The sequence below is a fragment of the Necator americanus genome, chromosome V (genome assembly GCF_031761385.1).
Source record: "Necator americanus strain Aroian chromosome V, whole genome shotgun sequence".
Lineage (NCBI taxonomy): Eukaryota > Metazoa > Nematoda > Chromadorea > Rhabditida > Ancylostomatidae > Necator > Necator americanus.
In genome coordinates, this window is record NC_087375.1 from 35,688,893 (window position 1) to 35,716,836 (window position 27,944).

General features: G+C 34.3%; 2 protein-coding genes across 4 annotated transcripts; one reads left to right on the plus strand and one right to left on the minus strand.

Moving 5' to 3' along the window:
• Positions 1-3,795: 3,795 nt before the first annotated feature.
• On the plus strand, positions 3,796-26,160 carry RB195_016210 (uncharacterized protein; the record flags this gene model as incomplete). Of its 3 annotated transcripts, none has more annotated exons than XM_064207264.1 (5): positions 3,796-3,804; positions 23,023-23,112; positions 23,683-23,831; positions 24,955-25,011; positions 26,019-26,160. In XM_064207264.1, the coding sequence occupies 5 exons, from the start codon at positions 3,796-3,798 to the stop codon at positions 26,158-26,160; spliced, it is 447 nt and encodes a 148-aa protein (XP_064063144.1). The 3 variants fall into 3 exon arrangements, with proteins under 3 accessions (XP_064063144.1, XP_064063145.1, XP_064063147.1); XM_064207263.1 differs by lacking the exon at positions 3,796-3,804 and adding an exon at positions 21,016-21,087; XM_064207265.1 differs by lacking the exon at positions 24,955-25,011.
• RB195_016211 (uncharacterized protein) lies at positions 13,235-13,615 on the minus strand (the record flags this gene model as incomplete). The annotated part of the gene is made up of 1 exon (XM_064207266.1): positions 13,235-13,615. The coding sequence occupies one exon, from the start codon at positions 13,613-13,615 to the stop codon at positions 13,235-13,237; it is 381 nt and encodes a 126-aa protein (XP_064063146.1).
• Positions 26,161-27,944: the final 1,784 nt, after the last annotated feature.

The window sequence follows — 27,944 nt, forward strand, 5'->3', positions numbered from 1 at the left end:
CACGAGGCTAAATGACACAAATAACGTCGAAACGACAGCGTAGGGAAATTCTGTTAAACTTGTGAATTTGATTAAAGAAACGCGCCGCTCCGTGGTCGATTGTGGTCGAGCGTCTTGTTTGTGAGTGAATTTTTACTCCGGATTTCTGAAGTCAACTCATCCATAACAGCATCGCATTCACACGTCGATTTTGATTTTGTGCTAATTTTAACGATGTGTGTGATCAGGGATTTTAGTGTAAAAGTGAATAATGTGAGGAGCAGCACAGCATATGGCACTCGTTAAAATCCATGACATTCGCTTTCAGCTCGAAAACAACCGCAAACGTTACGCTTTACGTTTGCGGACGCCCGGATAAATCGTGGATTCGTGCAGTTGTCTGCAGTCTCGTTTTATTTCTTGTTTTCAAAGAAGTTTTCTTCTTGTTTTCTGGTTTTTCTTGTTTTTTTTTCCTGTATTTCAATTGACATTTTTCCATTCTCATGCTCCTTTTTCGTCTGGATTAGCTAAAAATCCTTTTTTTCTGTTCATAATACCCAGGAATTCTTTCCTAATTTCAATTTTTTTTTGCGGAAAATATCTTTTAGTTTGGAAGAAATTGCTCTAAAAAGTAAGCAACTCAAGTAAACGTGAGACTTTGCATTTGCGGACAGCCGGAAATTCGTGGATCCGCTGTTGTTTACATCGTTTCTTTTTTCTTGTTTTCAATCGATTTCCCTGTATTTCAACCGACCGTTTTTCCCTTCACATGCTTCTTTTTCCCCTGAATTAGCTAAAAATCCATTTTTTTGTTGATAGTACCTAATAATTTTTCTTAATTTAATTTCTTTTTTGCGGAAAATATCTTTTGATTTGAGGAAAATCGCTCTGAAAAATTACTATCTCAAGTAATAGCAGGTGAATAGCTGATAAACAAGTGACGTGTTGTTGTGATGAATGAGTAAACAAATGGATGAACGACAACATTAATGTTTGGATGAGGTAAAAAAGTGAATCCATAAAACAGAATGAACAAATATGTATATAGATTGAATAGTCACAGAGCTCTAATATAAGAGGCTCTTTTCCCGGAGCCAAGTGCTCCTCTTTTGATTATTGATTAATTACTGATTGATTAGGGATCGAACATCTTTTCCCAACCACCCTGATTTTTAGTTTCTCGTGAACTGTGAAAAAAATAGCTGACTTAAGTTTCTACCTTGTTTTTTTTTCTTTTCTGAGAGGTGAAAGCCACGTAAGGTCTTCCCTTTCCGGTAAATTATCCTTTATTAGACCATCTAGGCATCTTTTTGCGTTTTTTTTTCTTTTTTTCAGGAGAGTCATCGGATATTTTATCTTTTTTTGTTTGTTCTATTTTTGCCGATGTTTTGTTTTATTTATTTATTTTTATTTTTTGTAAAAAGTCTCGTAATGCTAATTAAGTTCCGCTGTTCCACACCTTTTGGCATTTATTTTGGAGAAACCAAATTGTGTTCATTGGGCCATTTGTGATTTTTTTAAATGTATCTCAGATTTCCTAGTTTTTTTACAGTATTTTAATGTACGAAATGTTCAAATAATATCAAGATAGGAAATTAAAAAAAATAAAACATATCTTAGTAGTATCTTGTAAAATATCTTGTATCTTGTATCTCTTTTTATGCTTTAGTTTACTTTCGATATTCCGGATTCCAATTCCAACGAGAATCCCAAGCGAATTGCGAACGCTAACTTTTCCCGATGTTTTATCCTGATAGTAAAGAAATACGTCGTTTTTCTAGTGAACTCATTTGAAAACGTCCAAAAAAAACACGAGAAATTGCCAGATTTTCGAGGAACGGGACATCAAATCCAACTTCCTGAAGCGTTCCCGCCGTTCTAATTTTCACGCTTTGAGAATAATGCGCATTTTTAGGGTTCGGATTTTTTTTTTTGTTTTTTCTTTATCTTCTCAATTTTCATAATACTGAAGTAAATGAGTTAGAGTTGTATCTCCTCCTATTCTATTTTTTTTAGAATTTCTGATTCTGACGACGTCTTTTTTTTTAAACCATTATTTGAACGGTTCTAATTTTTTTCTCAAAACGAAAAATATTAGATTGTGTAGTGAACGTACCTTATTCTCAAATAAATAAGGATAAACAGAGCACGGGAATCTTCCCCACGCCGCCTTAGGACCCAGATCAAGGCAAAATAAACGGAATTTTCGGATTAAAAGGAGGATTATTGAAAAATTTTACCATGACTATCAGGATCAAGACGCTACATTTCTTCATAGTAGAGAGATAACAAGGTAACGGTGTGCTTTTACATACATATCCTTGGAAAGCTCTTGAAATTCCCGCAAATTTCATTATTGAGAGGCACTGCAACCTATTGTGGTGAGTCCTGACACGAAGAATTGCACCGGCAAAGCGATAGTTGTCGATATTTGAGTATATCTTCCTTTTCCATTCAGTTTGAGTTATAGGATTCTGGAAGTGTTTTTTTTTCAAAGCATTGTTTAAGATCCACCTATTTTTTAATTTTTATATTTCACAGCTTTTTCTTAAATTCATAATTGCTTCGAAGAGATAATAATTTCGAGCGTCAACATTTTGGGTGATAAAATGTTTCGTGTTTTTTCTTTTCTTTCGTCTTTTTTTTTTGAACCATTTCTTTTTTTTTTGTTGTCGAATTATGAAGAAAAAAACAAAATCATCACTATTTCCCCTTTTAGTTTAGAAAAAAGGAAAAAAAAGTGATTTTGTTTTTTTAAATCTAGTTTTTCAAAATCCTAGAATTCCTTATATTGGAAATTAGATGTGGATTTTTCTCGTGAAGTAAATTTTTTGTGAATGAGAAATAAATGAATGATAAAACCATAACTATTATTATATGTAAAAGTAAACAGTAAATAAATTATTGGGATAGTTTACCGAATTTAAAGTTTCATTTTTGTGGTCCATCATTCCGTTTACCGTATCCTTTATCGTTTTGAAACGTTTTTCAACTGGTTTTTTTCGATGCCAAATCTGATTGATATTGGAATTTGGCGATGTATTGGATTATTTTGACTCGTCACTCATTTTTTGGAGAGTTTCTTTTTTTCCCTTAAAATTACCTCATCATTCATTGATGACATACGGTTCTGTGCGAATCTCATCATTTCATCCGGACTTCACACTCACTTTACAATCGTCTAACAGCCTCATCAACGGCGGGGTTCGGGTTCATCATGCAGGGGTTCGCCGTCGGCAGAGGCAAAAGGAGGCATTCATTCCCGACACGTCGAACATCCGGCCGGACCGACATCCGAAACGAAATTTCCTCGAATCACTGGGGGGACAAGTGAAAGATTTCTCGAACGCACCGAATCCACCATCACCACGTTTTTTTTACGCGCTTACGTAAACGTCTCAAATAACTTTTCTTTTTTCGGGCTATTTTGGTGATCATCAACCACCGGTTCCTTTTTTTTCTGGATAGCTATACAGAATTTCATCATCTTCTCATATTTCACATCCACCACATTCTCCGATGAACTTAACGGGACATTTTTTTTTGCAGTACTTCTATCCGAGATTTTTCCTCGCAGTTTTTCTTCGTCTATTTCTCTCGTTTTTTCCCACTTTGGTTTTTCACAATTTTGCAACGCTCCGTTGCGATTTTCTTCTTCGCGATTTCGAATTCAACTCTTATGAATTTCAGATTTTCATTTGGTATTCGCTGAAGTAGCCGGCGCCTTCGTCTTGCCGCTGCCCTCCAGCGCACCCAGTGTGTAATGCGCGTCATTGGTGTGGAAAAAGTTGAAATATATCGCTCCAGTTGTTAGCAATGCCTGAGGTGAGTCGATATTCGTCCACGTACAGTTAAAATTTTAATTTCTCCTGTAAAATAAGCGAAAAAATTCAACAGTTACTTCTTAACACTTCTTAAGATCCAAAATTCTATGATGTGCTTCATTTCAACTATGAAATTCTAGAACAAGGATTTAAGCGTTATTTCAGAACACTTTTAAAAATATTTTAATATCTTTATAAAAAAATGTGTTGTTACGTCAAACCTCGTCGTTGAGAAAAAATATTCCATAAAAATTTTTAAAAAGCTACTGTTATGCATTCAAAGACTGTTAAAAGGACAACATTTGCTGGATACCATTAGAGGCCAAAAATTTAAGAATTCAAAAGAGAGCTTTTGAGATCAAGTATAATAAATTATTCCTTGCTATCTAATTTTATTTTTATTAGTTTGACTGGTTTTCATTTTTTATTTATTTATTTATTTATTCGTTTCCTTGCTTTTACATGCTTATATATTTATTTATTTATTTATTACTGTCTGACTTTTAAATTTTACTTCCTTTTTAACACAAACACACGTTGATTCATCGCTACAATCTGCTGAATTATTCAAAAATTGATGCAACTAACGAGGTCACCACTAATTCTTCACAACCAGTTGTTCAAGGTTATCCGGAGCTAATCCGGAGATTTTCATTCCTTTCCGGGCGATGAACTGGCAGAAAGGATTTTTCTGTCAGTTCATCGCTCGCAAAGGAGAATCTAGGAGAATAAAAGTACTCCGCTGGAACAATGGTGGTCCTCCGTAAGTCATCGTATAGGTTCTCAAATCCTTCCAATACAGCAGTGACCGTCGAACTCGTTCCAATAAGACTGATCGTACTGTAGCTCTCCATCCCCTTATTTTCTATTTTTATTTCTATTTCTATTTCTATTTTTGTTATATATCTATTTAATATTTCTATTTTTATTCATTTTTATTTTTTCTGTATTCCAAAATCTAAGGACTCCAAACGATTCCTTGGGAGACTAGCTAGAAAATCTACAGGATCTGCTATTTTATCCATCGGATACCCGTGCATATTTTACATTTCTATAGCACATTTCATTAAATGTTACAGTATTCACAGTTACAGTACCCTTAACATTCCCCTGACTCTCGTTTTTTTTCTGTTTGAAGATCATCTCAAAACTTCGAAACTTTCGCTCGCCAGTGGTAAACCACTGGAATCCTCTCAAAAATTACTGCAACATTCTCAAACATCATAAAACTTCAAAAATTTAGTTCAAGAAAATTTCTTATAAAAAAATAAAAGTGATTTTCGATCAATAATAGTACAACCAACAGTTCTTCAATCTACGATTATTATTCAATCCATCCCCGATTATTATTCAACACATTTTCTATTGCAGTTCTCGACTAAAGTGCGTGGGAACGTATGCATGGACACTTTTTTTTCTGTAAGAAATTATTGTCACGAATCGTTGAATTAAGTTTGAAAAATGTAGAAACGATATTTGTGGTGACGAAGCTACCTCGATACGAATATCGTTGCACGTTGAATAATTCTTATCTGAGAGATTTTAGCAAGATTTTATGGTCCCTAGAAGGAATAAACTGCATTTTCCACCGTTAAAACGGTTTTTGTGAACTTTATCGGGGTTCAGAAATGAAGCGTCTACGACAATAAAATCAATAAATAATCAATAAATCAATGAATCGATGATAAAATCTTTTTTCTCAGCAACTTAGCAACCTCCGGATGCACAATTATTAGTTTCCCTGCCTCCAATGTAGTTAATGTGATTTTTTGCAGTTGTTGAAGTTTATAAAATATTTAATGGCAGCACACAACGTAATTGTTCAGGTAACTCCACGGAAAGATAAGCTTAGGGGTGGAGATCACGAGCTATGCGCGTGTCAACACTCAATTCCTCCTAAGCGTCTCGAAAAGAGGCGTGAGAAACGGTCTTCTTGCACGAATTTCCCTACGAGGTGCCTTATGACGTCACCTTTGCATCGGTCCCTTTTAGCAGCCTATCCATTGGCATTACTTGAATAAGCGACCGTTGGAACTTAATCGATTGTCTACTGCTCGCTCGCAAGCGCAGGGCGTGTAGAACGGTGGCGCGTTGTAAGGTGCTTCGTAGGAAAATTCGTACAGGAACGTCGTTCCCACGCCACTTTTCAGGGCGATTGAAGTGAATTGAGCATGAAATGAGCGCCAACACTCATAATCTACACCCCTTCCATCTTACCATATCTTTTTCGTGGAAAATCCTCGACGAAAAGAAAAATACCTCACCCTCTCTTAACCTTTGAAATGGCATCGAAAAAAGGCTTTCTCAGCACGCACAGAGCATCCTCTTAAGTAGAAATTATTTATTTTATTAGAATTGTTTATTAGAATATTTCCTTTTTGTTCCCAAGTGACAAGCGCTCCTTTCCTTTAGAATGTGCTTCTGAAAATTAGAATTGCAATCTACGAATGAAATTTTGGAAGAAATGAAATTGCGATTCTTATAGGATTTGACCACTTCCCTGAGAATTTTCTCGAAATTTTCTTCAATTTCCAACAAGCCAGACGTCTATTCATCATTTTTCTTTAAACATGGCTCTCATTTATGAATGAGTTATTTTTCATGAAATGTTTCGTGAAGTGGGGCGTTTCCGGCTGTGCACTTTCCCGCTTCCTTTCGAACATATTCATTTTTAATGGGAATTTCCGTCATTTCACCTCTGCAACTTTATCGGATTCGATTTCAGGACGGAAAATTTCCTACGGTCCCTTAGGAGAGGATTTCTTTCTACATTACCTTATTCTACATTAAATTCATTACATTATGTGTTTATTTACAAGAGGCGCTAACAAAGAAATCAGCTTTCCTATCAGTTTTCCAATAATTTGAGAGAAATGTTAGATTTCTAGGTGTTTTCAGCTTTTTTTCATGTTTCCAGGAAGATTTTTTTCCACTAATTTTCATTTTTATTTTCGAAAACATTGAAAATTGATTGTAACAAAATAAATACAGAGAAAAGGACCAAGGTTTTTCCAAAAAAGAAACATCCGTATGTGATTTTAAAAACTACCTTATTATTTATTATTAATTAATTATTATTTATTATTATTCTTATTATTTATTATTAACTAATTATTTTATCTTTTCAATTATAGAAAAATTAAACAAAATAAGCGACAAATACAAAAATCTTCCAAATAGTTCAAAGATCATGTTATTGGACCTGTGTTCCCTGATTACGGCTGATGTTTCTGGATACCACATCCACGAAAATTTGCAATCTATGAGCAACTGTGTGTGATTTGTTTAGGTGTTTTTATGCTGGCCGCTACCGTATACTTCCGCCTTTCTCTAATCCTATTTCCTATATATTGGGGTTTTTTCCCCTCCTCTCTCACAATACTTCGCTCCGATAACCTACGAGGCGTCTGGTTGCTTGCGAGGTCTCGCGAAGAAAAAACTGCTGGATTAGAGCCATGGGAATTTCTCAAATCTTCTCCTTTTGTTAGGCTAATAACTGTTTTCCGGTTTTTTATTGTTGTAAAATGTTAGCAGCAGCAGCAGCAGTTTTCTCTTTTTTCTCAAGCACTTTTATTCGATTTTTTCGGAACACAAACATTTACGTTCCTGGAGAAATAACGCTAAGTACTCTTACTTATTTCTACTTACAGTTTTCAGCACAGTTTCCACTTTTTTCTTCTCCACAAAGTTTTCCACGTATTTTTCCCGAATTCAGCTTATTTTCGAAGCGAGAAAACGATCTTCTTCAAGTGCTCATCATATTTTCCATAGTCGCTCACTTTATTACATTCCTTCTCATCCACATTCTTCTTGCAGAATTTCAAAGTGAGCAATGAAGGATCGAAATTTCCTAGCAGAGTCCAACTCAAGGCAAAGTTATGCTTCGAAAATCTGGAATTTTTAGAAAGCTAGCCGAAGAAAATTAGTTTTCTGAGTAAAAAAAAGTCTGGATACCGCAAGGTTCGAGGGAAATTTAGTTTTTAGGTTCTAAGTTAGTGTTCTAATGACAAATTTAGTTTGTAAGTTATGTTTTACATACATGAACCGAAAGTAAAAATTTCCAAACGCTCGTCACTTTTCTTCTGCTTACTACTACGACTTTGTTGTCAATCCAGATGACCTACTAACTTATTTTAATTTCAATTTAAATTTTAAATTTTAACTTTGCAAAATTTTCTAAATTCTCTACGACCTCACCGATAGTAGTAAGATCCATTTTATTTATTTTGTTATTTATTTAGTTTATTATTTAGGAACGACAGTAGCTAGATCCCATTTTATTTAACGTTCCATATTTCGTTGAAGCCCTCATAAGCACCGAACGTTAATTTGAACGGGCATGGATACCTTCATTATTGCACATCCAATTTTTTTTTCCTGTCATTTTTTTTCTGAGAAACTTGAGGATCCGTAGAGTTTTTCCACAAAGACGTTCTGCACATAATAAATATGCGATCTGTCTCACTATCTCTTCGTGTTCTTCCAGAATTTTCCTACGTCTTTTTAAGCGACTCTTCTTCGGATTTCTTTTCGTGATCATCAACCGAAAATCTTTGTGCTTCTCGCTCTGATCCATGTTCCGTTGGGAGAACATTCAGCGAGCTTTGTTTATATTGACAAAAGATTTTGTCTTGTCCACTCCCTTAATTCCCAACGGGACACGTTGATGTCTATTGAGTGCCGGGATTGAGGAAGATACTGTTGCGGTCGTTCCGTTCCTGCAACGAAAGAGCTGACCAGGTTTTCCACGTGAAGAACGCTGGATAGAGACTTATAAGGACAGATCTGGGATTTTTAGTGCAATTTATTTTCCAGAGGAAAGGATTTCTTCGCGAGTAGAATTTTATCGTTTTCAGAGGAACCAGGACCATCTTTTATATTCCCGATTCCATGGAAGTAATAAAATTCTGCTTCAATTACCTCGAAGACTAATTTGATGCGATTTACTCTACGGGTATTCAAGAGCAAAAATTAAATTTTTCTCAAATTTCCATATTATCCACAGATTTTTTCAATTTTCAACTTATTTTTAAAAGTATCTAGAAAAATTTTAATTTTCAAATATTCAAACTTTTTAGTTTGCTTCTAAAAATAAGTCCAAATAACAGAATATGCGATAAGTAATGGGGTTTTCACGGAAGAACGCAACAATGGACCCATCTGGAATTTTCTGTATTCTGGAAAAGGTGCAAGGAGCTTCTAAATTGTTGTTACTGAGAAAGACGAAAATTTTCGAAAAACAATTTTAATATGCCCTTTTATTCGTGACACAACCTGATAGAATTACGGTACCTTACTGTTATAGTTTATACTCTACGCGCGAGATTGAGACGCGTCAGAGTTTCATCGCGGTGAAAAAGACCTACTCAACTATAAAAGTATTTCGTCCGGTTCAACTTTCTTTGAATCCTGGAATGTTGATTCCGAAGCTTTTCGCAGATTTCCCGAAGCTGTAGAAAAGATCAGCATTGATTTTGCTGTATTAACTAACAGCTAACGTTTCGGTGTTTTCGCACTCATCATACTTATTTAATTGCTTATTCATTTATTTACTCATTTATTTATTTACTCATTCATTCATTTGTTTATTTATTTATTTATTACGCTCAATGGCGTGCCAAAATGATTAAGCAAAGATTAATATAAAGAACGGAAAATCCAGCAACAAAAATAGAATAGAATGTCCTGAAAAAAAAAATAAAAATCCGGTAATATGCATGCGTTTCTCAGAAAACCACTTTTTTCACTTCGTTTCACACACACACAAAATTTTCTGAAAGCAATATTATCGTCTTCATACGTCATCCCGACCAACTTTCATTATCCTGGGAACATTCCTTAAGCTCACGAAAAAAGTTCTGCTGCACGTCAACTTTCCTTTAAACGTCCATTTCCATGAGAATCGTTACCGTAAGACTGGATAGAAATCTACATTCCACTGTTGTCACCTGTTCCGTTTTTTCTCTTTTTTTGTTTTTATTTGAATACAGGTATACAGATCAAATGTAATGATTGTTTATTTGTGAAATTCTGACAATTCCAAGGTAGGAGGTGAGGTCCCTTTCGTCCCCGCCGTCACTCACACTCTCCCAACGTTTCCTCCGCCGCCTGTAATCAGTCGTTTTCATCTTTGTTAAAAATTTGTGTCAATAAGCTGGATTCGACGAGCAACACCCGTCCTCTCGGACTTTTTTCCCTGAAATCCTAGAATTTACTACAACACTTCTTACGTATAGTATAAAATATAATTTCTTGGATCATCCCATAAATAGTCAGCTATCCTACAATTCTTCTACAGTTCAAAATATAAAAAAAGCAATTTTTTATTTTCTCAAATAGAGCCAGACATGAGGTTGCTATAATCCAGTTAGTCTGTAGTCCGTTTATTCGTGGCTACGTTTTGGCGAGTGTTTTTTTGTTTTTTTTTTCAATTTGTAATGGATTTTCGTTCATATATTTTTGATTTTTTTTCACCTGTGGAACACCCCCAGGGGCCCAGTTGATAAGAAGTCCGCCATGGCCGCACGGTCGATGGTTCGAGACTGTCCTGGTGCCGCCTAATCCTTCATTCTCTCCGGATTCGGGATATTTTTTCCCATAGTTCAGATTTTTTTCAAAGCTTCAACGATTACGAATTGCATTAAAACGCGTTGCCGCATCTCAAGCGGATTGCGAACGCCAGAGAGTTTATCCTTTTAGACTTTAAAACAACCCTACTGGGATTTTCTTGTTTTATTGAACTTAATTTTTCTCAAATTAATAAAATGATGCGTCAAGTTGACAAAAAGAACATTCCCAACACCTTCAGCTTCTTTTTTTTGCAGTTAATCGAGGCGATAAATCCGGTGAAGCCGCTTGTGAGATTTGTATCGTGCGTAGAAGGGATTGGATGGGACAAAAAAATTCAAATAAGAAAAAATCTTGAAAAAAAAAACACGTAGGAAAAAACGAATAAAAACCGTGGAAAAAGTCCATGAGATGCAGCGAAAAATTGTCTAAAGCTCTCAAAATGACGGAAAGATTAAGAACGGAGAGTATACCATCGGTACCAATTTGTAGGACTTTTTATTGTTTCAAAAAAAAAAAACAATTTTCGTAGCCAGCAGCAATTAAGATGAAAAAATTGTAATTCGAGATTTTTTTCCTTTTTTCTTTCTGAATTCCCGAAACTTTGAAACGTAAAAAGGACCCTCGTCCTACCCTGGACTCGTCAGAGTTTCACAACTGAAAAGTCATTACATTTGATCTGTATACCTGTATTCAAATAAAAACAAAAAAGAAGGAAAAAAACGGAACAGATAACAAACAACAGTGGACTGTAGATTTCTAGCCGGTTACGGTAACTGTTCTCATGGAAATGGACGTTTAAAGAAAAGTTGACTGACGTGCAGCAGAACTTTTTTGCGTGCGCTTAAGGAGAGTTGTCTGGATAAGGAAAGTTGGTCGGGATGACGTATGAAGACGATAATATTGCTTTTAGAAAATTCTCCGTGTGGGTATGTGTGAGAGAGAGAGGAACGAAGTGAAAAAAGTGAAGTTTTGTGAGAAACGCTAGAATATTCCCGCATTTTTACTTTTTTTTCAGGACATTCTATTTTATTCTTGTTGCTGGGTTTTCTGTGCCTTATTTATATTCATCCTTGCCTAATCCTTTTGGCACGACAGTGAGCATAATAAATAAATAAATAAATAGATAAACATGGCGAAAGCGATAACACCGAAATGTTAGCTGTTAGTCAATAAAGCAAGATCAATACTGATCTTGGCTACAGCTCCGGAAAATCAGCGAAAAGCTTAGGAATTAACATCCCAGGATTCGAGGACAGCAATTATTTTCTGCTGAGAATAAACGGTTTATGTAATCTACCTATTTATTACATAAAAGAAAAATACATAAAAGAAATTATTATCAAAGTCTCAGAATTTGTCTTTTTTTTAACTGAGACGGTCACGAGGTAATTCTAATCCTTATTTATAATCCTTTCTTCGCCGCTAAAATTTTATTCTTAGAAATTGCTCCTTTTGCGTCGGATAATCCAGGCAATCTGACTTGGACGAGCATATCGACTCGATTAAATGCGAAAAAAACGAATCTGCTCGCAAATGCTTCGTTTTGTCCTCTTGACAGTCCACTTCAATGAACTCACAAAAAAAATCCTTCAAAAAAATTAAATATGAAATTTAGTTGAAAAATTTAAAATTGAAATTGAAATTTAAAAAATCCGGATCAATCTTGTAGAATGAGGTTCTGTTTTCCAAATAATATATAAAGCATTTTTGAAATATTTTTTAAATTTAAATAAATAAAATAAAATAAAATAGAAGTTCTAATATTTTCTCAAGTTTTAAATATTCTATGTGAATTTATTCTATTTGAAATGAATTAAAGCTAATGACTTAATCCACAACGTAGTAGGTTAACGCCTAAAAGTGTTACGAAGCATTTAGGAAGAAAGTGGTGGCGTACAAAAAGAAAAAATATTTTTAGAAAATCCTAAAAAAAAAGTCTAAAAAATTACCTTAATAAGTCACTCCACTATGTACGGTGATCATGTTGGGTCCCAGCATCATAACGGAGACGACTTGGTGATGTTAGGATAACGATAATGCGGCGTGAATCTTGTATTGCGGGTCGCAAAGCTCTGGAAGCGTTCTGGGTCCACCCGCGAAGGCGGAAAGATGAATTGCGAAGAGGAATGCGCCTGTATTACACGGGAACTCGCCTCTAATTTAAGATCAATTTATATTTATTTATTTATTTACAATTACATTTATATTTATTTATATTTTATTTATATTTTATAATAGTCACTTCACCACAGAAATCTTGCAGTTCTCGGATAGTTATTCGATCCGAAGGTACGATCTGCACTTCTGCTTGTTGCTATGGGACCCAGCATTGAACCCCATAGACATGGGATTTTTTTCTTGTTGGACGGATAGAAGATTCGATTGGTTGAATGACGTTCACAAATTTGAATTTTAGGTTTTAAGCTTCGAAAATCACAAAAACAAGAGTTTAAACTACTTAGTTCGAAAAATTTAATCGTTAGCTTAGTCAAAATATGTTGAAATTGTTCGTTTTGTACTTAATTCTCTTATTAAAATTGCTTAATTTATATTGCTTGATTTTTACCATTTCTTGATTTCTGAAAAAAGGAGAAGCTGCCGAAGTTTTAGCGGCAAGTGAAGAATTAATGAATATGAATTTCTTGCCCGACCCATTCAAAAAAAAAACAAATTTTAAGATTTTAATAATAAGTTTTTGTATGTATTGAATGAATAGGTTACATAAATCATTTGTTCTGCAGAAAATAATTGTTCCACCAAAGAAAAATGAGGCATATGCTTCGAAATTTATCATTTGTCAAGATTATGCCTGGATGTTTTAAAAGAAGAAATTATATTAAATTTGCAGAATCCTTCTGATCTCAGCGCTTCCTTCTAAGTAACTCCCAACCCGCCAGCCAACCACCTAATGAAAAAATCTCGTTACATCGTTCACTTGGCGCTTGATTCGTTGGATTTCTTCGTAGATTTTCCGCAAAATCCGATGAGCGATGTCGCCTCGTATCCCATCTTTCATATAATGTAATATGAGTGCACGCTTGCATAAGGGCGCGGTTATGACTTGGACTGGAGGAGATGGATGATGGTGATGATTGATGATGGGAGGAAAAATCGGCAAATCCCAGCGCCCCCACCCAGCCAGCAGTCGGCGGCGCTGCTGCTGCTGGTGGTGGTGGTGGTGGCGAATGTCGTACGAGAGTGACATCTTTCCCTCGTTCCCTCGTTCCTTCGCTCCCCGCCATTCCCCTATAAACAACCATTCAAACGTTTCCTACATCCGATTTCTTACAGCTATTTTTTTCTCACGTAACGGATATTCCTGTGATTTTTCATTTTTCTAACCTTTTGTATATTAAATTCGAAGTGCATTTTATTTTCATATATTGAAAATCACCTTAGATTTGAAATTATACAAATAATTGAAAAAATTGTAAAAATAATATTTGAAACAATTTAATTTTAAAAAAATTAAATTTTCAACTTAGTTTACTGATTCTTTTCTTCTTTTTTAACAAAAATATAATAAGTAGCAGGGTAAAAAATTGACTTAAGAACCCATTTCTCCAACCGCCATAAGTTCGAGGTTCTTGAAAGTACTGAGGTCAAAAAAAAGTTAGAGATTGGATTTTTTGAAGAGAATCATCTGGAAATTTTTAATAAAAAGTCTATTGATTACTAATTGACTGATTTATCTGAAAAGTCCTTGAAGGAACCGGTTTCCCCTATTATCCAATGCCTCAATAATTTTCCTGATTTTCTACTGAAATTCTTCCGGGCATTTTTATTTTTTTATATTTAACATTTATTTATTTATCTATTTATATTTTGTATTTTTTTAGTTATTTTTTTAGCAACGACCACTGAAAAAGAACGAGTGCAGCTTTCCTCTACAACACCATTACTCTCCTACGAGTACCGTAACCGGTAACGAATTTTAGAGAAAGAAAGAGAAAAAGAAAGAAAAAAGTGAGAGAAGAGAGAAAAAGGGAGGAAAAAAAGAAAGAGAAAAAACATGAGCTCAAAATGTACATTCCACTTTATCATTAACAGTGGACCGTGAGTATTCTGCACTTCGTTTTCCTCGTCGTGAGTCTGTTTTCCAGAAAATATTTATCCTTAGGGAATCGAGATTATAGGCGCAAGTAGTGGACGGGAAGATGTGTTGTCGTTAAGGGAATCACTAGTTGACATTTTTTGTGATCTCCACTGAGAATTTGCTCGAGTTCTTCTCTCTCAGTCGGGTATAATTAAGTGGTCTGCTGCCGCTTAGAGTCACGGAGGAATTTTAATGTGAATCTGGAAGTTGATGCGCTTTACCTTTTTTTTTTATCATTTATTTTTTCCCTTATGTATTGTCGTCCATTAAATAGAAAGGAATATTTCGCAAGATTTTTTATTTATCTTATTTTATTATTTATTTTTATTTTATTTTTATTTTTTATTTCTCATTTTTTTTTATTTTTTTATTCAACTACTGGAGTCCGCTAGAAAATTCTTTTTTATTCTATTTTTTGATAGTTTCACCTTTACCTTTAATGTCTAATGAATAATAAATAAATAAATAAGGTAATATGTGTGATTTTAACACAACATTTTTATTTTAAGGATTAATTATGAGAAAACCAGACAAATATTATATTGTTGCTTATCCACTCCGAGGATTCCGTCAGGCTCTGTTGTAAATAAATTTAGCCCGGATTTTTTTTTCTGTTTTTGTTGTTCTGACTCAGACAAAATGTGTTCTCCATCTTATTTCTTGTGTTTTTTTTTCTTTTGGTGCACCAATGGTTCGTTTTTTTTGAGTAAATAAATAGATATTGAGTAGATAAATAGAAAAGTAAATAAGCAAATAAATAAACTAATGTATTTTATGAGCTGTAAAAGCAAAACTGCTCTCTTGTCACTATTTTTAAACATCGAGAAACGTTACCTTGCGAAAAATAAATGTTTATGTAGTGCATTGCCATGGCTCCTGTACTGGATATTTATCATGTACGTGGACAATCGTGACATCTTGCTAGGACCCGCTTTTGTCCTTAAAATTTCCCGCATTACTACGACATTCTCCTCCAAAATCCGTTAAGCCATTATGTCTATGGAAAAGTTTTTTTTCTAGGAAACTACTTCCTATCGAAATTTTTTTTCCTAGGAATTTCTGGGAATTCAGAAGTAAACAACTGGCTCCTTGAATTCTACTGCTTTTTATCCCCTGTTTTATCCGGGCAAGGCGTTATATCACGATAGCGCATCATATTTCAAGGTTTCCCGAGAAAAAAGTAGAGTGGGCGGGACATTTTGTCCAGTCATTAGCCAATAGTATGGTTCCGACACCGCCCTCTTCTTTCTTTTCGCGGCAGAAGCTCCCGATAACACGAATGAATAATTTTTTAGGTTTCTCTAACCGATTTAATAATGGGAGAACGATCGTGTGACAAGAAATATTTAATTTATTTATTATTTACTGAATTATTGGGATGTTCTGGAAAACTTTGAAAATTATTTTAAAAAAATAAATATAAATAAAAAATACATAAATAAAATTAAAAACTACGTTTCAACATGCTGAAATTCAAAGACTTCGAACATGGGCAAGACTTTCTTTTCATTTATTTCATATTTCATCTTTTTTATTTATTTTATATCATTCGTGGACGTTGATCTCGACAGTAAAATGTTTGTCGAGGAGGAGAAGGAGTGAAGGGAGGGAAGTGTTTTACGGGATGAGGATCCAAATATCCGTTGCCAGTTTAGCTAACCGTCCCTAATTATATGCAAAACCTAATGCACGAGCTCTTGTGCTCCCAAATTACTATTTCCTGGATACCTAATCCGCTTGGGGTACCGGAAACCTATGGTGAAAATTTCTCAAACATCTTTTTCGATGAGAATTTGAATGAAATTTGACTGCACTTAACTTTTTTCTTACAATATCAGTCTTTCAAAAGCCATTCAATTTGAAAATTCAATTTGTCAAAAAGACGTAATTTTTTAAGTATTTTAAAGTATTTCAAAGTATTTCATTATTTTTATTATTTTATTATTATATTTAAAGTTATTTTATTATTTTATTTATTTTTTATTATTTTTTACTTTATTTGTATATTTATTATTATTTTATTTAAAGTATTTTTCTAAAGTGTACATAATTTCGGGATTAGGGAATGGTGCGAACAGCAATATTCAAGTTTTCACCGTCTTCTGTTTTTTTTTTCAAAAAAAATCTATTCTCTTAAGGATGTGACTATGAAAGAGGAGATTACTCATTTATACTTTCATGGATTTGAATTCCTCGTATTTACCGCCAAGCAGCAAAATATTTTCTTATTTTTCAAATATTTCTCGGTTAGAAATCCTCCTTCTTATGTTTTCCCGTGAAAAATTCTCCAAATGATAGAATGGACCGGCTAATCGCTCGCATCGTTGACTTCTCCTCCAAGCTCCCAACGGGCATCGTTCCTTTAAAATCCCTCCAAATCACGGATTTAATGCGACCGTTGCACCCTAACGACACTTACGACGAATTCCCTGTTCTTTTTTTTCTGAATGTCCACTTATTTCATCGAAATGTTCGTTGCCAAGCAACCGAATAAAACTCATCATTCTCCAGGGGAAATTTTTTCCACTCAACCCCTAATTTCTTTCATATTCGCGAGTTCGTAGAGTCTCAAGTGCACGTTTTTCATTTTTTATTACACTTAGACCTACTGTAGCCTTTATGAACTCTTGCTGAAAAATTGCAAGACGTTGAACACGAAGAAATTCATGACAAAATTCCCCGCTACGGCTCGTTGAACACCATTTTTCCAATGTTTTCTCGTTTCTCTATAGCGTATACGCTCGTTCGTTGTTTTTGCGTCGTCGTCGTTCCGGATGTCTCCGGATGTGCAGCCAGTTAAGAATTGTTCTTTTGTTGCCTGTTGGTTTCAACCCCATTGTTCGAGTGTAGTCGTCATTTGTTTTCCGCTATTTGTCAACAATTCTTTGGAGATTTTTTTCTTCGAACAGTTGAAAAAAACAATAAACAACTTTAGAATAACATCCGTAAACAATCAGTTGGTGGAACTTTCTTCACTCTTCGCTTCATGGCATTGAATTTAAAAATGTGTTCTTGTAAATAATATTTTTTAACGTCAAGAGCTATCAAGGCCGATTTAATCCATTCAAAATTTGACTTTGTTGGAATAAATGCAAGGAAAAAAAAAAAACAAAAAAAGAAGTGCCTAGATTTTACGTGTACTCGAAACCGTATGGACATGTGATCTCTGGTTTATGGGATGTTTTTTTTTTCGCTGATTCCCTCTCTACACACCATTGTTCTCGCAGATTCCTCGAAATGTAGCCATTTGCATCCTCAGTCGTTGCCAAATTTATTGTCCCTGGAGTGAGCACATCCAGATCAGTCACCGCCACGAGCTCTGTTCTCTTCCCATTTGGGGACGAAGGTTCTCGGTTGCAAAAGTTTGGCACCACATCCCAACCGCTGTAAAAATTTTGTACATTTTGTAAAGTACCAAATACTGTTCCGGGGGATACTGTAATAATGGAACAAACCTTTAGAAAATTTCCATTCCATCATTCTATTGTACTTGAAGATTACGGTAACAAGTGATTTGAAGTTTACGATACTACAAACTACTTGCTTAAAATACAGTAATAGGCGTAAACGTTGCTTCCAGCTGATTACTGTAGGTCCCTTGAAAGACCAGAAGCTCATAGCAGTTTAACGCCAATTCTTGTTCAATTAAATTAAATAGGGTTAGGAAATTTATTATTTTAAAATTTATTATTAAAAGCTTTATTCCTATTATTTATTTCTATCAAATCCATGTTTCCTACGATTTCACCGCAAAAATTGTACGATCTAAGATTGAAGATTTCCGAATTTTTGTCTACGGAATTCCCAAATATTTGATTTTTCTGAAAATTTGTTATTTCTTTCACTTATTCTACACGAGTCTATGTCAAAGATTTGAAAAATACTAGACAAACGTGGACAAACGGATGAGGTGAGGTGGAATATTAAAGACATCACCCCACGAATCTGAGGTGGTACGGATTTCAGGTGGAATATTCGGATACAGGGTCGTAGATTATGGAGAGGAGGGTGATTCCGTCTATTTCTTCCTAATTGCCGTAAAAAACGGCCCGAAAGATGCGGCGCGTGCACAAGGCTGGCGTGCTCCAATCGAACTCGTTGTAGAAAATAGCGCCCCGGAACGCTCGAAGCCGTGTCGTCCGGCCCGTTTTTACGGCAATTAGGAAGAAATGGATGGAATCACTCACCTTTCCATAATCTGCAATCCCGTATACGAATACTCCACCTGAAATTCGTACCAATTCAGATTCATGGGGTGATGCCTTTAAGGGAAGGATTTGTAAATCTCTTCCTGTTTTTTTCGGCAAAAAAAAAGGATATGGCTATATTTCTTAATCTCTTTTATATTATATTATTATTATTTTATAACCCTTCATTCTTATTATTATTTTTATTATATTATTATTTATTTTATAACCCTTCAAAATCACGTTTGATTGAAATTTCTTTGTAGAAATCCTCCTACTATTCTTAATTAATTCTTCTTTGTTATTTTTAAACTTTTTTACTCTTTTTAAAGCTCTTTTCTTTAAAATTGAAAAGAAAAACGAAAGAAAAAACAAAAGAAAGAATATCATGACTTAGTGCACCCGTCTATATGTATATGTAAAGTACATAGATAGGTAATGACAAGATTTGATTGGATTGCATAGGTCAAAAGTGTTAAAATTATTTCAAAAAAATTGAAAATTGGTAACGTCAGAATTATTGAAAAAAGTTATTCGATACGTTCCTTTGGGGAATTATTTGCAGTTTGATTAAAATTTGTGTACGATTATGGAATCGTAAAGCAAACGCTTTATTTCTACAGCAATTTTCTGAACAGGACAAGTTTTTCTGAGGGTTAGGAGTTTTTTCCTCATTTCGTCCACTTTCCGTTTCGCAGTTTGAGGTATGAACACTTTTTGATGTTTTGAGGCGGTTATTGATGAGATGAGTTTTTTTCTTCTGAAACAGTTTAATAAAAATTAAGAATTTAAGATTTTTAAATAGAATTTTCAGCCATTTTTCAAACGTTATAGATCGAAAATGTCTTCGATAGTGCCTCCACTTTCTGTTAGAAAAAAATTTTAAAAAATTGAAGAATAAGAGAAAAATCGCGGGAACTTCACATCGTAGTCGTTCAGTGGTGGAAAAGGTTTAAAATCCCCGCAATAATCTTTCACTCTCGGCCTTCCATCACTTTTCGCTCGCGCATTTTCTGCCCGCCAAATGTTGGGAACGTTTGACGTTTTAAGCCATTCGAGACTGAACGAAAAGTGAGCCTCCGGCTTCACGCTGAAGTGAGAGGAGCGCCGCGCCGTCACTCAACGCCTTCAAATGGCATTTTAGTCGGAAAGTGCGCCTAAATGATCACATTGCTCGGCTGTAAATCTATCCGTAGATGCAATCGGAATCTCAAATCTTTTTTTTCCCTTCCTCCAGAATAGTGCTCCATTCCGAAAACGTCGAAGATTATATGATATTGTGGAAGGAGAATGTGAAAATATTTTTTTCTAGAAAAAATACTGGTTTTATTTAACTAAATCCATAAACTACAAAATTAAATTTACAAAAAAATAATAAAATATAAATAAAATTAAATAAAAATTTTTCTAGCAAGCCAGAAAAAAACAGCTGAAAAAGAACACATTTCAAAACCATTTTCACATTATTTCTTACATTTTACAAACAATTTTACCTATGAAATTATGAATTGTAATTCCATAAACTCCATGAACTCCAACTCCATAAATTCCATAAACACCTGCTAGCAACCTTTTCATACGCATTAATTCGAGATCATAAATTTCTTAACCGTTTTTCCTCTCTTTTCTCAAAAACTACCGAACTCTAGCGCTAAACTTCACCTTCTCCTACTCTTTTTTTTCTTGTTTTCGTCACAGGACCTAATGGTAACAGAAACTGCAATGGAGTTTCCGAGTGGGCGTGGCAATCTTTTCCATAAGAGCGAGCACAGTCATTTTATCGCGAAAGACGACAACCACGTCTCAGACTTTTCTTGTCCAAGGAATATTTCATTAAATCCCCTGAAGGAAAAATTTGTGGGATGGGAAAGCGCTTTAGCTTTGATGCTGCCACCATCCTAATCGATTACCGATACCGTATTCTTTGGAAATAATTGCCTGAAAATCACGGTGGAGTCTATTTTGAAGTAGTATTTTTATCCGAAATTCTAAAGAGTTCAGTTCCTTCTTTTTTCCATTTCATGGCACATCTATGGATGTTTTCAAATGTATAAACAAATAAATAAATTAGCAAATATTGACTACAAATCCTGAGGAGGTTTTATATCCATGTACTACTCCGAAACATTTCTTTTCTTTCTATTCTATTCTATTTTTTTATTATTTCTATTCTAAGGACACTCTCTTTATGCGATGTTCCTTTCAGGATCCTTCTTTCTTCTTTGCTTCAATCCTATCCTAATTTTGCGATTTTTTTTCCGTATTTCCTGTACTCCGAAAACGAGAATTTGTCATAATTTTTCTAAAATGTTTCATTTATTCCTTAAAATTGTTCCAGTCTCTGTGTGTCACTTACAGAATGAGCCATGAATTTTTCGATAATCGACCGAAACTCTGTAAGGCTACGGTATCGTATCACAGTGAGCAGCAGGTAGGGATCACGAGAAGAAATAAATTCTGGCATTGAAAAAATATTTACCTTGTTTTTCCCATCATAAGAAACAAAAATAAGCTCTCTCACATCCCAAAACCACACACAACGGTAATCCTGTTGAATTCGAATTTTTTCGAATTTGTGTTCACCGGTGACTCACACCACGTTGTCGTGCAGTGTTGCACTGGTGACTCACCGGACATCTAAATGTTGTTTTTATTTATGGTTATCCGGAAACGAAATGCAGATATAAAAGTAATATCAGTGAAAATAACCTAGTAGGTAAAATAAGTACAAAAATATTGTGAGAAATAATTTTCTCTGAAATAAAATTCAAGAGAAATGATCCTGGTTCCTCCCGTGACAGCAGAAATGGCGAGAATTTCACTAGTTTAACGCCAATTTTTGTTCACTTAAATTAAATACGGTTTAGAAATTTATTATTTTTAAAATTATTATTAGAATTTTTATTCCTATTATTTATTTCTATCAAATTCCGTTTGTATTTGAAAAATTTACGGAGCAACGCGGTAGATTCAGCTTCAAACCTACACATTTATCACATCGTGCACGATAGCGGAAAAACTGAGAAGGGTTTTCCGCAAAATCCTTATTGTCGAAAGAAAAAGTACTATTAATGGCAATCGTTGACAAATTGCATCGCTTTTCTGGATGCGAATCTTTTCCAGAAGAAACGATCGAATGGAATTGTGTAATCGTATCTACACGCTAGGAAAACCCTCCTCAATTGCTGTCGACCACATTTATAATTCTGCCATTGAAATTAAAGAGAAAATCAGCTAAAGAATGTGGCAAAATTAATTTTTAAAACAAAAACAAGAATCCAATGGCAAAAATAACCTAATAGTTTCCTGAAAAATCCAGCTTGATTCATTGAAGATGACATTTCCCAGGAAAAATTTAGCGAAACTGTTTAAAGAAGCGCTTCAAAAATTGACTAGAGACTTTCTCTGTAACCGCTCTTTATTTCCGATCCTTTTGAAACGTTCTATTTGATTTTCCAAATTAAATATTGATTTTAATTCATTAATTTTCTAAAAGGTTGCCGCAATTTTTCAGTCCTCTCCAAATTTCAAATTTTGTTTAAGTTTTGAAAAAAAAACTTTTATTCAGTGAACGACACTCGAAATGACTCCAAGTGAAATGACATTAGAAAGAAAAAAGCAAGGAAAAGTCCATTTGTGGCTAGAAAAATTAGAAAATTCTAGGTTTTCATCTGATTTAACCGTTTTTTTTTAGACATTTTAGACATCTCTGGAAGACTCAAACGTCTGCTGAGGAGAGGAAAACGTTCTTTTTCGATTTTCATAAAGGGAAAACAATACATCATGGGAAAACTGAAAAATGATGTCACATTTCCATCGTTTCATTGTAATGAAATCCGCGTGCGATATTTTGAAAAATTGGTACCGAGCTCCCGAAAGAACCCGGATAACTGATGGATTGTTGGTAAAATTGGTGCGGATATCGGCAAAGTCACCATAGAGAGAGCTTTTCGAGGAAATATTTTTTCGTAACAAAATAAAAAGATTTCCGATAAATAGCTGATCTCCAACTATTTTCAGCGGGATAGAGAATGTATTTTTTTTTTCAAATTTATTTTCTATTCTAGAATATTTTCAAATTACTATAAAAAATTTCCAAAAATTTGGTTTAATAAGGGCTTAACTGGAAAGTTCTTCTACCTAATATTTCTCTAAGGATGTGATCCATTTCGATTTTTCCGACTTAGCGAATATTTCTATTTTTCAAAGTGCGCTAAGACTTGAAATTTCATTAGGATGAAAAAGAAAGTTTTTTTTTGTTGGTAAATTAAAACATTAACGTTTTCTGGGATTCCTAAGAAGTCCTTGCAGCCATTTAATCCACAAAATATCTGATGTTCCTCTCGAATTTCTTCCTTTTTTTCAGTTTCAAGATCGATTGTCCTACATAGACAAGCGGTATGATCATCTACGAAAACTTACACAAACGCTTAAGAAAAAGATCAATGAGTTAGAGGTGAGTGATCGCTTATTCAGTGAGGGATTAATATTGAAATGACATAGGATTGCAGAAAAATTTGCACGATTTAAAAAAAAGAACAAATAAGAGAAAATGTAAGGAAGGAAAAAAAACAAATAAGAGAAAATGTGAATCTTCAAACCATTAGTCTCTTAGTTTTTCTTTACAAATAAATCGAATAAAATCGATTTTTTTTAACAAATAGAGCAAAAAATCAAACTTACTTCACTTTTATTTCTCTATACTATATTTTTACACTTATTTCTCAATTTTATTCTCTCTATCTTTTTATGTATTTTTTATATATTTTTTTATACTTTTTATTTTTTTCTTTATTTTATTTCTCTATGCTGTACTTTACACTACTTTATATTTATATTTGTATTTATTCATGTTATTTTATATTATTTCTTAAAATATTTTTCATACTTATACTTTTCCCTACACTTTTTAAAAACTCTGTAATTTTTCTTTTCTCTTCCTTTTCCTTAGCTTTTCATTGTTCTTTTTTTTTTAAAAACTTCATTTTTTTGGTAAATATCAAATATTATGGGATCATTTCTTAAGGATATCATGCGACAAGACAACGATGACGAAAATATGGAACAAATCCGACAACTCATCGACGAGATAAAACGAGAAAAACAAATGATGCGCGATGAGGCGCATATTATTCGAGGCGAACTCTCGCAGGCAATGTATAATGAGGATCTCAGGTGAGTTCCCGCCTGACAATTTTCCTGGAAAATTTCGATGCACAAATTGCACAAGGCACTGCTGTGCTCGTGTTTTTTTTCTCTGCAATGAACAAAATTTTTCCCTCACTCGACCTCTAAATACACTATAAAATACCTCATTAATGCATTGAAATCGTAAAAATTTAAAAAAAATGAATAAAAATTTTAGCACTATTGCCGAATGGATACGATTATTTAGTGCTGTGAAAATTTATTTTTTTCATAATTTTTTTAAAGATGTTTGCGGTATCTTCCTCAAGAAATCGCTTATTTTCAGTGTTACTTCCATTGTTTCCTTATTTACAACATATTTATGGTTCAGATAAATTAGTAACAATGTCCACAGTAGTTGTTTTTGTGAAACCGTTCACTTTAAGTGTTGTTTCTATTCTGTCACTATTTACTACTTGTTTATCGTTCAGATAAATAAATAAACAGCCACATATTCCCAATATCTCCTTCTTTCCTCTTTTCCGTCATTTCAAGTAATTCAACACACCACTGTGAAAAGGTGATGGACTGGCTGCTTTTTCATCCCGTAAAAAACTTTCTTTTTTCAATTTTGCAACAAGAAAAAAAAACAGTTCTTATTTTACTGACGTTCAAAATCTGAGTATCATTTCTCTCTATATTTTTTAAACCCGCTTATTTCACAGTTTTTTAGAGTTGTTTCAGTTTTGAGGCCTAATGATACAATTTTTATCTCAATTTTTCTCTTACAAATGGAGTACTTTTTTTAAATATAGTGGCCAGTAGAAGCTAAAATAAACAGTGTAGAATTAGAATGATATATAATTTAATATAAAAAATACTGATGTTAGAAAAGAGCGTTATTTTGAGTTCTAACAACTTCCCCTCATTTTTCCTACGGATCGATATTGCATGGTGTGACTCGCTTTTTTTCACATTTCACTTTGCACCAACGTCACTTTTTTCCCCCACGTCCACGAGCATCGATTAAATTTTATTTTTTCTGTTTGTATTTAAGCACATGCACGGTTTTTTTTTTCTCCGTTGCACTTTAACTGATTTTTTTTTGTGTGCTTAGAATAATCCTTCCTTGATTTTGTGGAATTAGCACCGTTTGTCCTGTTTGTTTTAGATCGCATTTACTGAACTTCATTGCTGAATTTGAGGATGCTTGGCACGACACGCCAGAGTACGTTCGTTACGGTTTTTTTCATTCTTAGTTTATTATTATTTACAAGCATGGTGTGGATTTTTATGTTTTAACGAGAATTAGTTTGTTGTTCTCTTTGAATTTTTGATCTACCTTTTCTGTAGAGAGAGACGAGTCATATTTAAAACCTGACCAGTCCCAGGAAAAAAATTCTATGAGAATTTGAAAAAAAAAGAGTATTCCTGTAATAACAAAGTAATTACTACCTTACGGATCATTGTCGTTAACCTGACACTAGGGACAACGATTTAAAGGCAGCACGCCACGAATCTGAGGTGGTGCGGATTTCAGATGGAGTATCCGTATACGGGGTCGTAGATTATGGAGACGGGGGTGGTTCCGTTCATCTCTCCCAGCATCACTGCTAACAGCCGCTACCAGAATGCTGTTTTGTACGACGTCATCCGTATCAACGCTCCACCCCCTGCCCCGCCTCCGTCCTGCGATTCGTCGAAAATCAAGTCGGACTGCCCCGATAGGCCGCAAGGGACGCTACGCGTGCAAGGGTGGCGCGCTGCAACAGAAGGCATCGTGCAAAACAGCATTCTGGAGCCGGCTGTTTGCAGTGATTCAGGGAGAGATGAGCGGAACCACCCCGGTTTCCATAGTCTACGACACCCTATACGGATACTCCACCTGAAATCCGTACCACCTCAGATTCGTGGTATGCTGCCTTTCATCCTGGTTTTTTTTTTTTGGTTCCTACTTTTTTCCATGTCGTAAGAATTGGTAAGAATAAGAATTAGTTCCTTGTTTTCTTTGAATTTTTGATCTACCCTCTAGAGAGAGAGAGAAAAATCGGATTTAAAAATGTGCTCAGTTCTAAAAAAACATTCCATAAGAATCCGAGAAACAGAAAATCTTCATCAATAACAAAGTTATTTGATATTTCACGGATCATTATTCTTAACTAAAGGCTAGCAATAACGGTTAATTTCTGTTTTTTTTTTTGTAATTTTTCTTTTTTTTCCAAATTCTTATTACAGGAAACGTTTAACTGGTGAACATCGTCGGGAACAGGAGGAAATCGAACGACATGAACGTCGTCAGAGTACAAGTCAAGGAGAGGATGATATCTACACCCCATCATCCAGCGACGATCAACAGTACAGGGAAACGAGTTTCTAATCGGAAACACAGAAAACAAACATTGCTAACTACAAAAAAAAATCTCAGTGATTTCGCGTTGCTTTACGAGTTCCGAGTTCCGAGTTTTGAGTTGTTCTGAATTTGCAAAAAAAGAAAGGAAATGAAACAAAAGAATTACCTCATTTTCATCGGCTCCACGGATTTTAACCGGCTCTTCTGTACTATATGACGATCAACATTGTGTACATTTGAAAATTTTGTTTGAAAAAAAAATTTGCAATTTACTAATAATATTTGTGATTAGTTTCTCATAGTTTTTTGAGTGTCAGCGTGACTTTCATTCAGCCTAATTGTGTGATTTTTTTTTCAACTCATCTCATCTTAGTGAATTTGTTTTTCATGAATTATTTATTAGAGATGTAATGTCATGTGGTAATAATAACTGTAAAAAAAATCGTCGATTTAATAGAGTGCTACTGAGCTCATTTTTGGGTACTTGTAAAAAAAAATTTGAGAACGTCCTAGACGTACGACATTATTCGCTATTTTTCTGGATAAACAAATCCATATTGTACTTGCGATGATAAATATGTAAACAACGTCTGTATTTACTTAATGATATCGCATAAAGTCTCATGTACCGTGCCAGTGCATTTTTCATTCCAATATGTGGAGGAGGGAAAAAAATACTACATAAAAAAATACCTAGTTTTTATTTTAAATTTTTTATCTTCTTATTTCTATTTCTTATTCTTATTTCCTATTTTTTAAAACTATTCGACAGAACCCGTACTCCTAGTCGTCGTGGATTCGGAGCGATAAAATAGAGTCGAGGATAAGCTGGAAAAAAATTCAAAAAACTTTCGTGAAATGTTTGAGAGTCTATGTCCGACTTATTTTCGAAAAATGTAATTTTTCTTTCGAAATTTTGTAATTTTCACAAATAATACAAATAGATACAAATATAAAGTAAACAAATGTGGAATAAATAATAAATAAATAAATATACAATGAAGAATTTTTTAAAATTTTTATTTCAAAAGATACTTTCTAGACACTTGTTTTGTTTGTTTCATTTTTCTTCTCGATTTTTTCAAAGAAATAGCCTTCCTCTATCCATTCAATCACTAATTCCTTGTCTCTTTTACTTCTTTCTATGTCTTATTTTCATTTATCCAATTACTTTTCATTAAAAGAAGTGTAAATAGTAAGTTATAACATAAATCCATACAGTAGCACGTCTATTCTATTCTATATGTACAGTTAGGAAAGTGTACGGTTATGGAAAGTCCCAATTCGTTTAAGAGACGCACGTGCACCACACCACCTTTGTAAAACACGCTTTTTTTAGCGTCATATGAACGTCAACACATTTCAACGAAACAATGATTGTATTGCTAGAAAAAACTGAATCCGGTGTGACGTGAAGTTGTCAATCGGACGTAGGAGCAAAAAGTTCGAGACGTTACTATCACGAGACTGCATTTTCATTCCACGGTCAGATAAGAGCTGGATTTGAACTCTGAGACGAGAGCAACGATGAGAAAAGCTCTCAACACTGACTCATTACCATAATTTTTGCAATTTTTTTTACAATTTTTTACTCAAGCAATAGGCACACGATATACCAACAAAATTGAGGGAAAGAATCCAGTAATCAATGGAGGAGAGATGAAAAAAAACGAAATACTTGGTCACCAGAGCACAGATCCGCTATATAGTTGAGTTTATAAGTCTTCCAAAGAAAATTACGATGCTCTTCTTGTCCTGGGCGAAAGCAGAAACCATTAGGCGACTCTGGAGCGCGATCGAGACATCGGAAA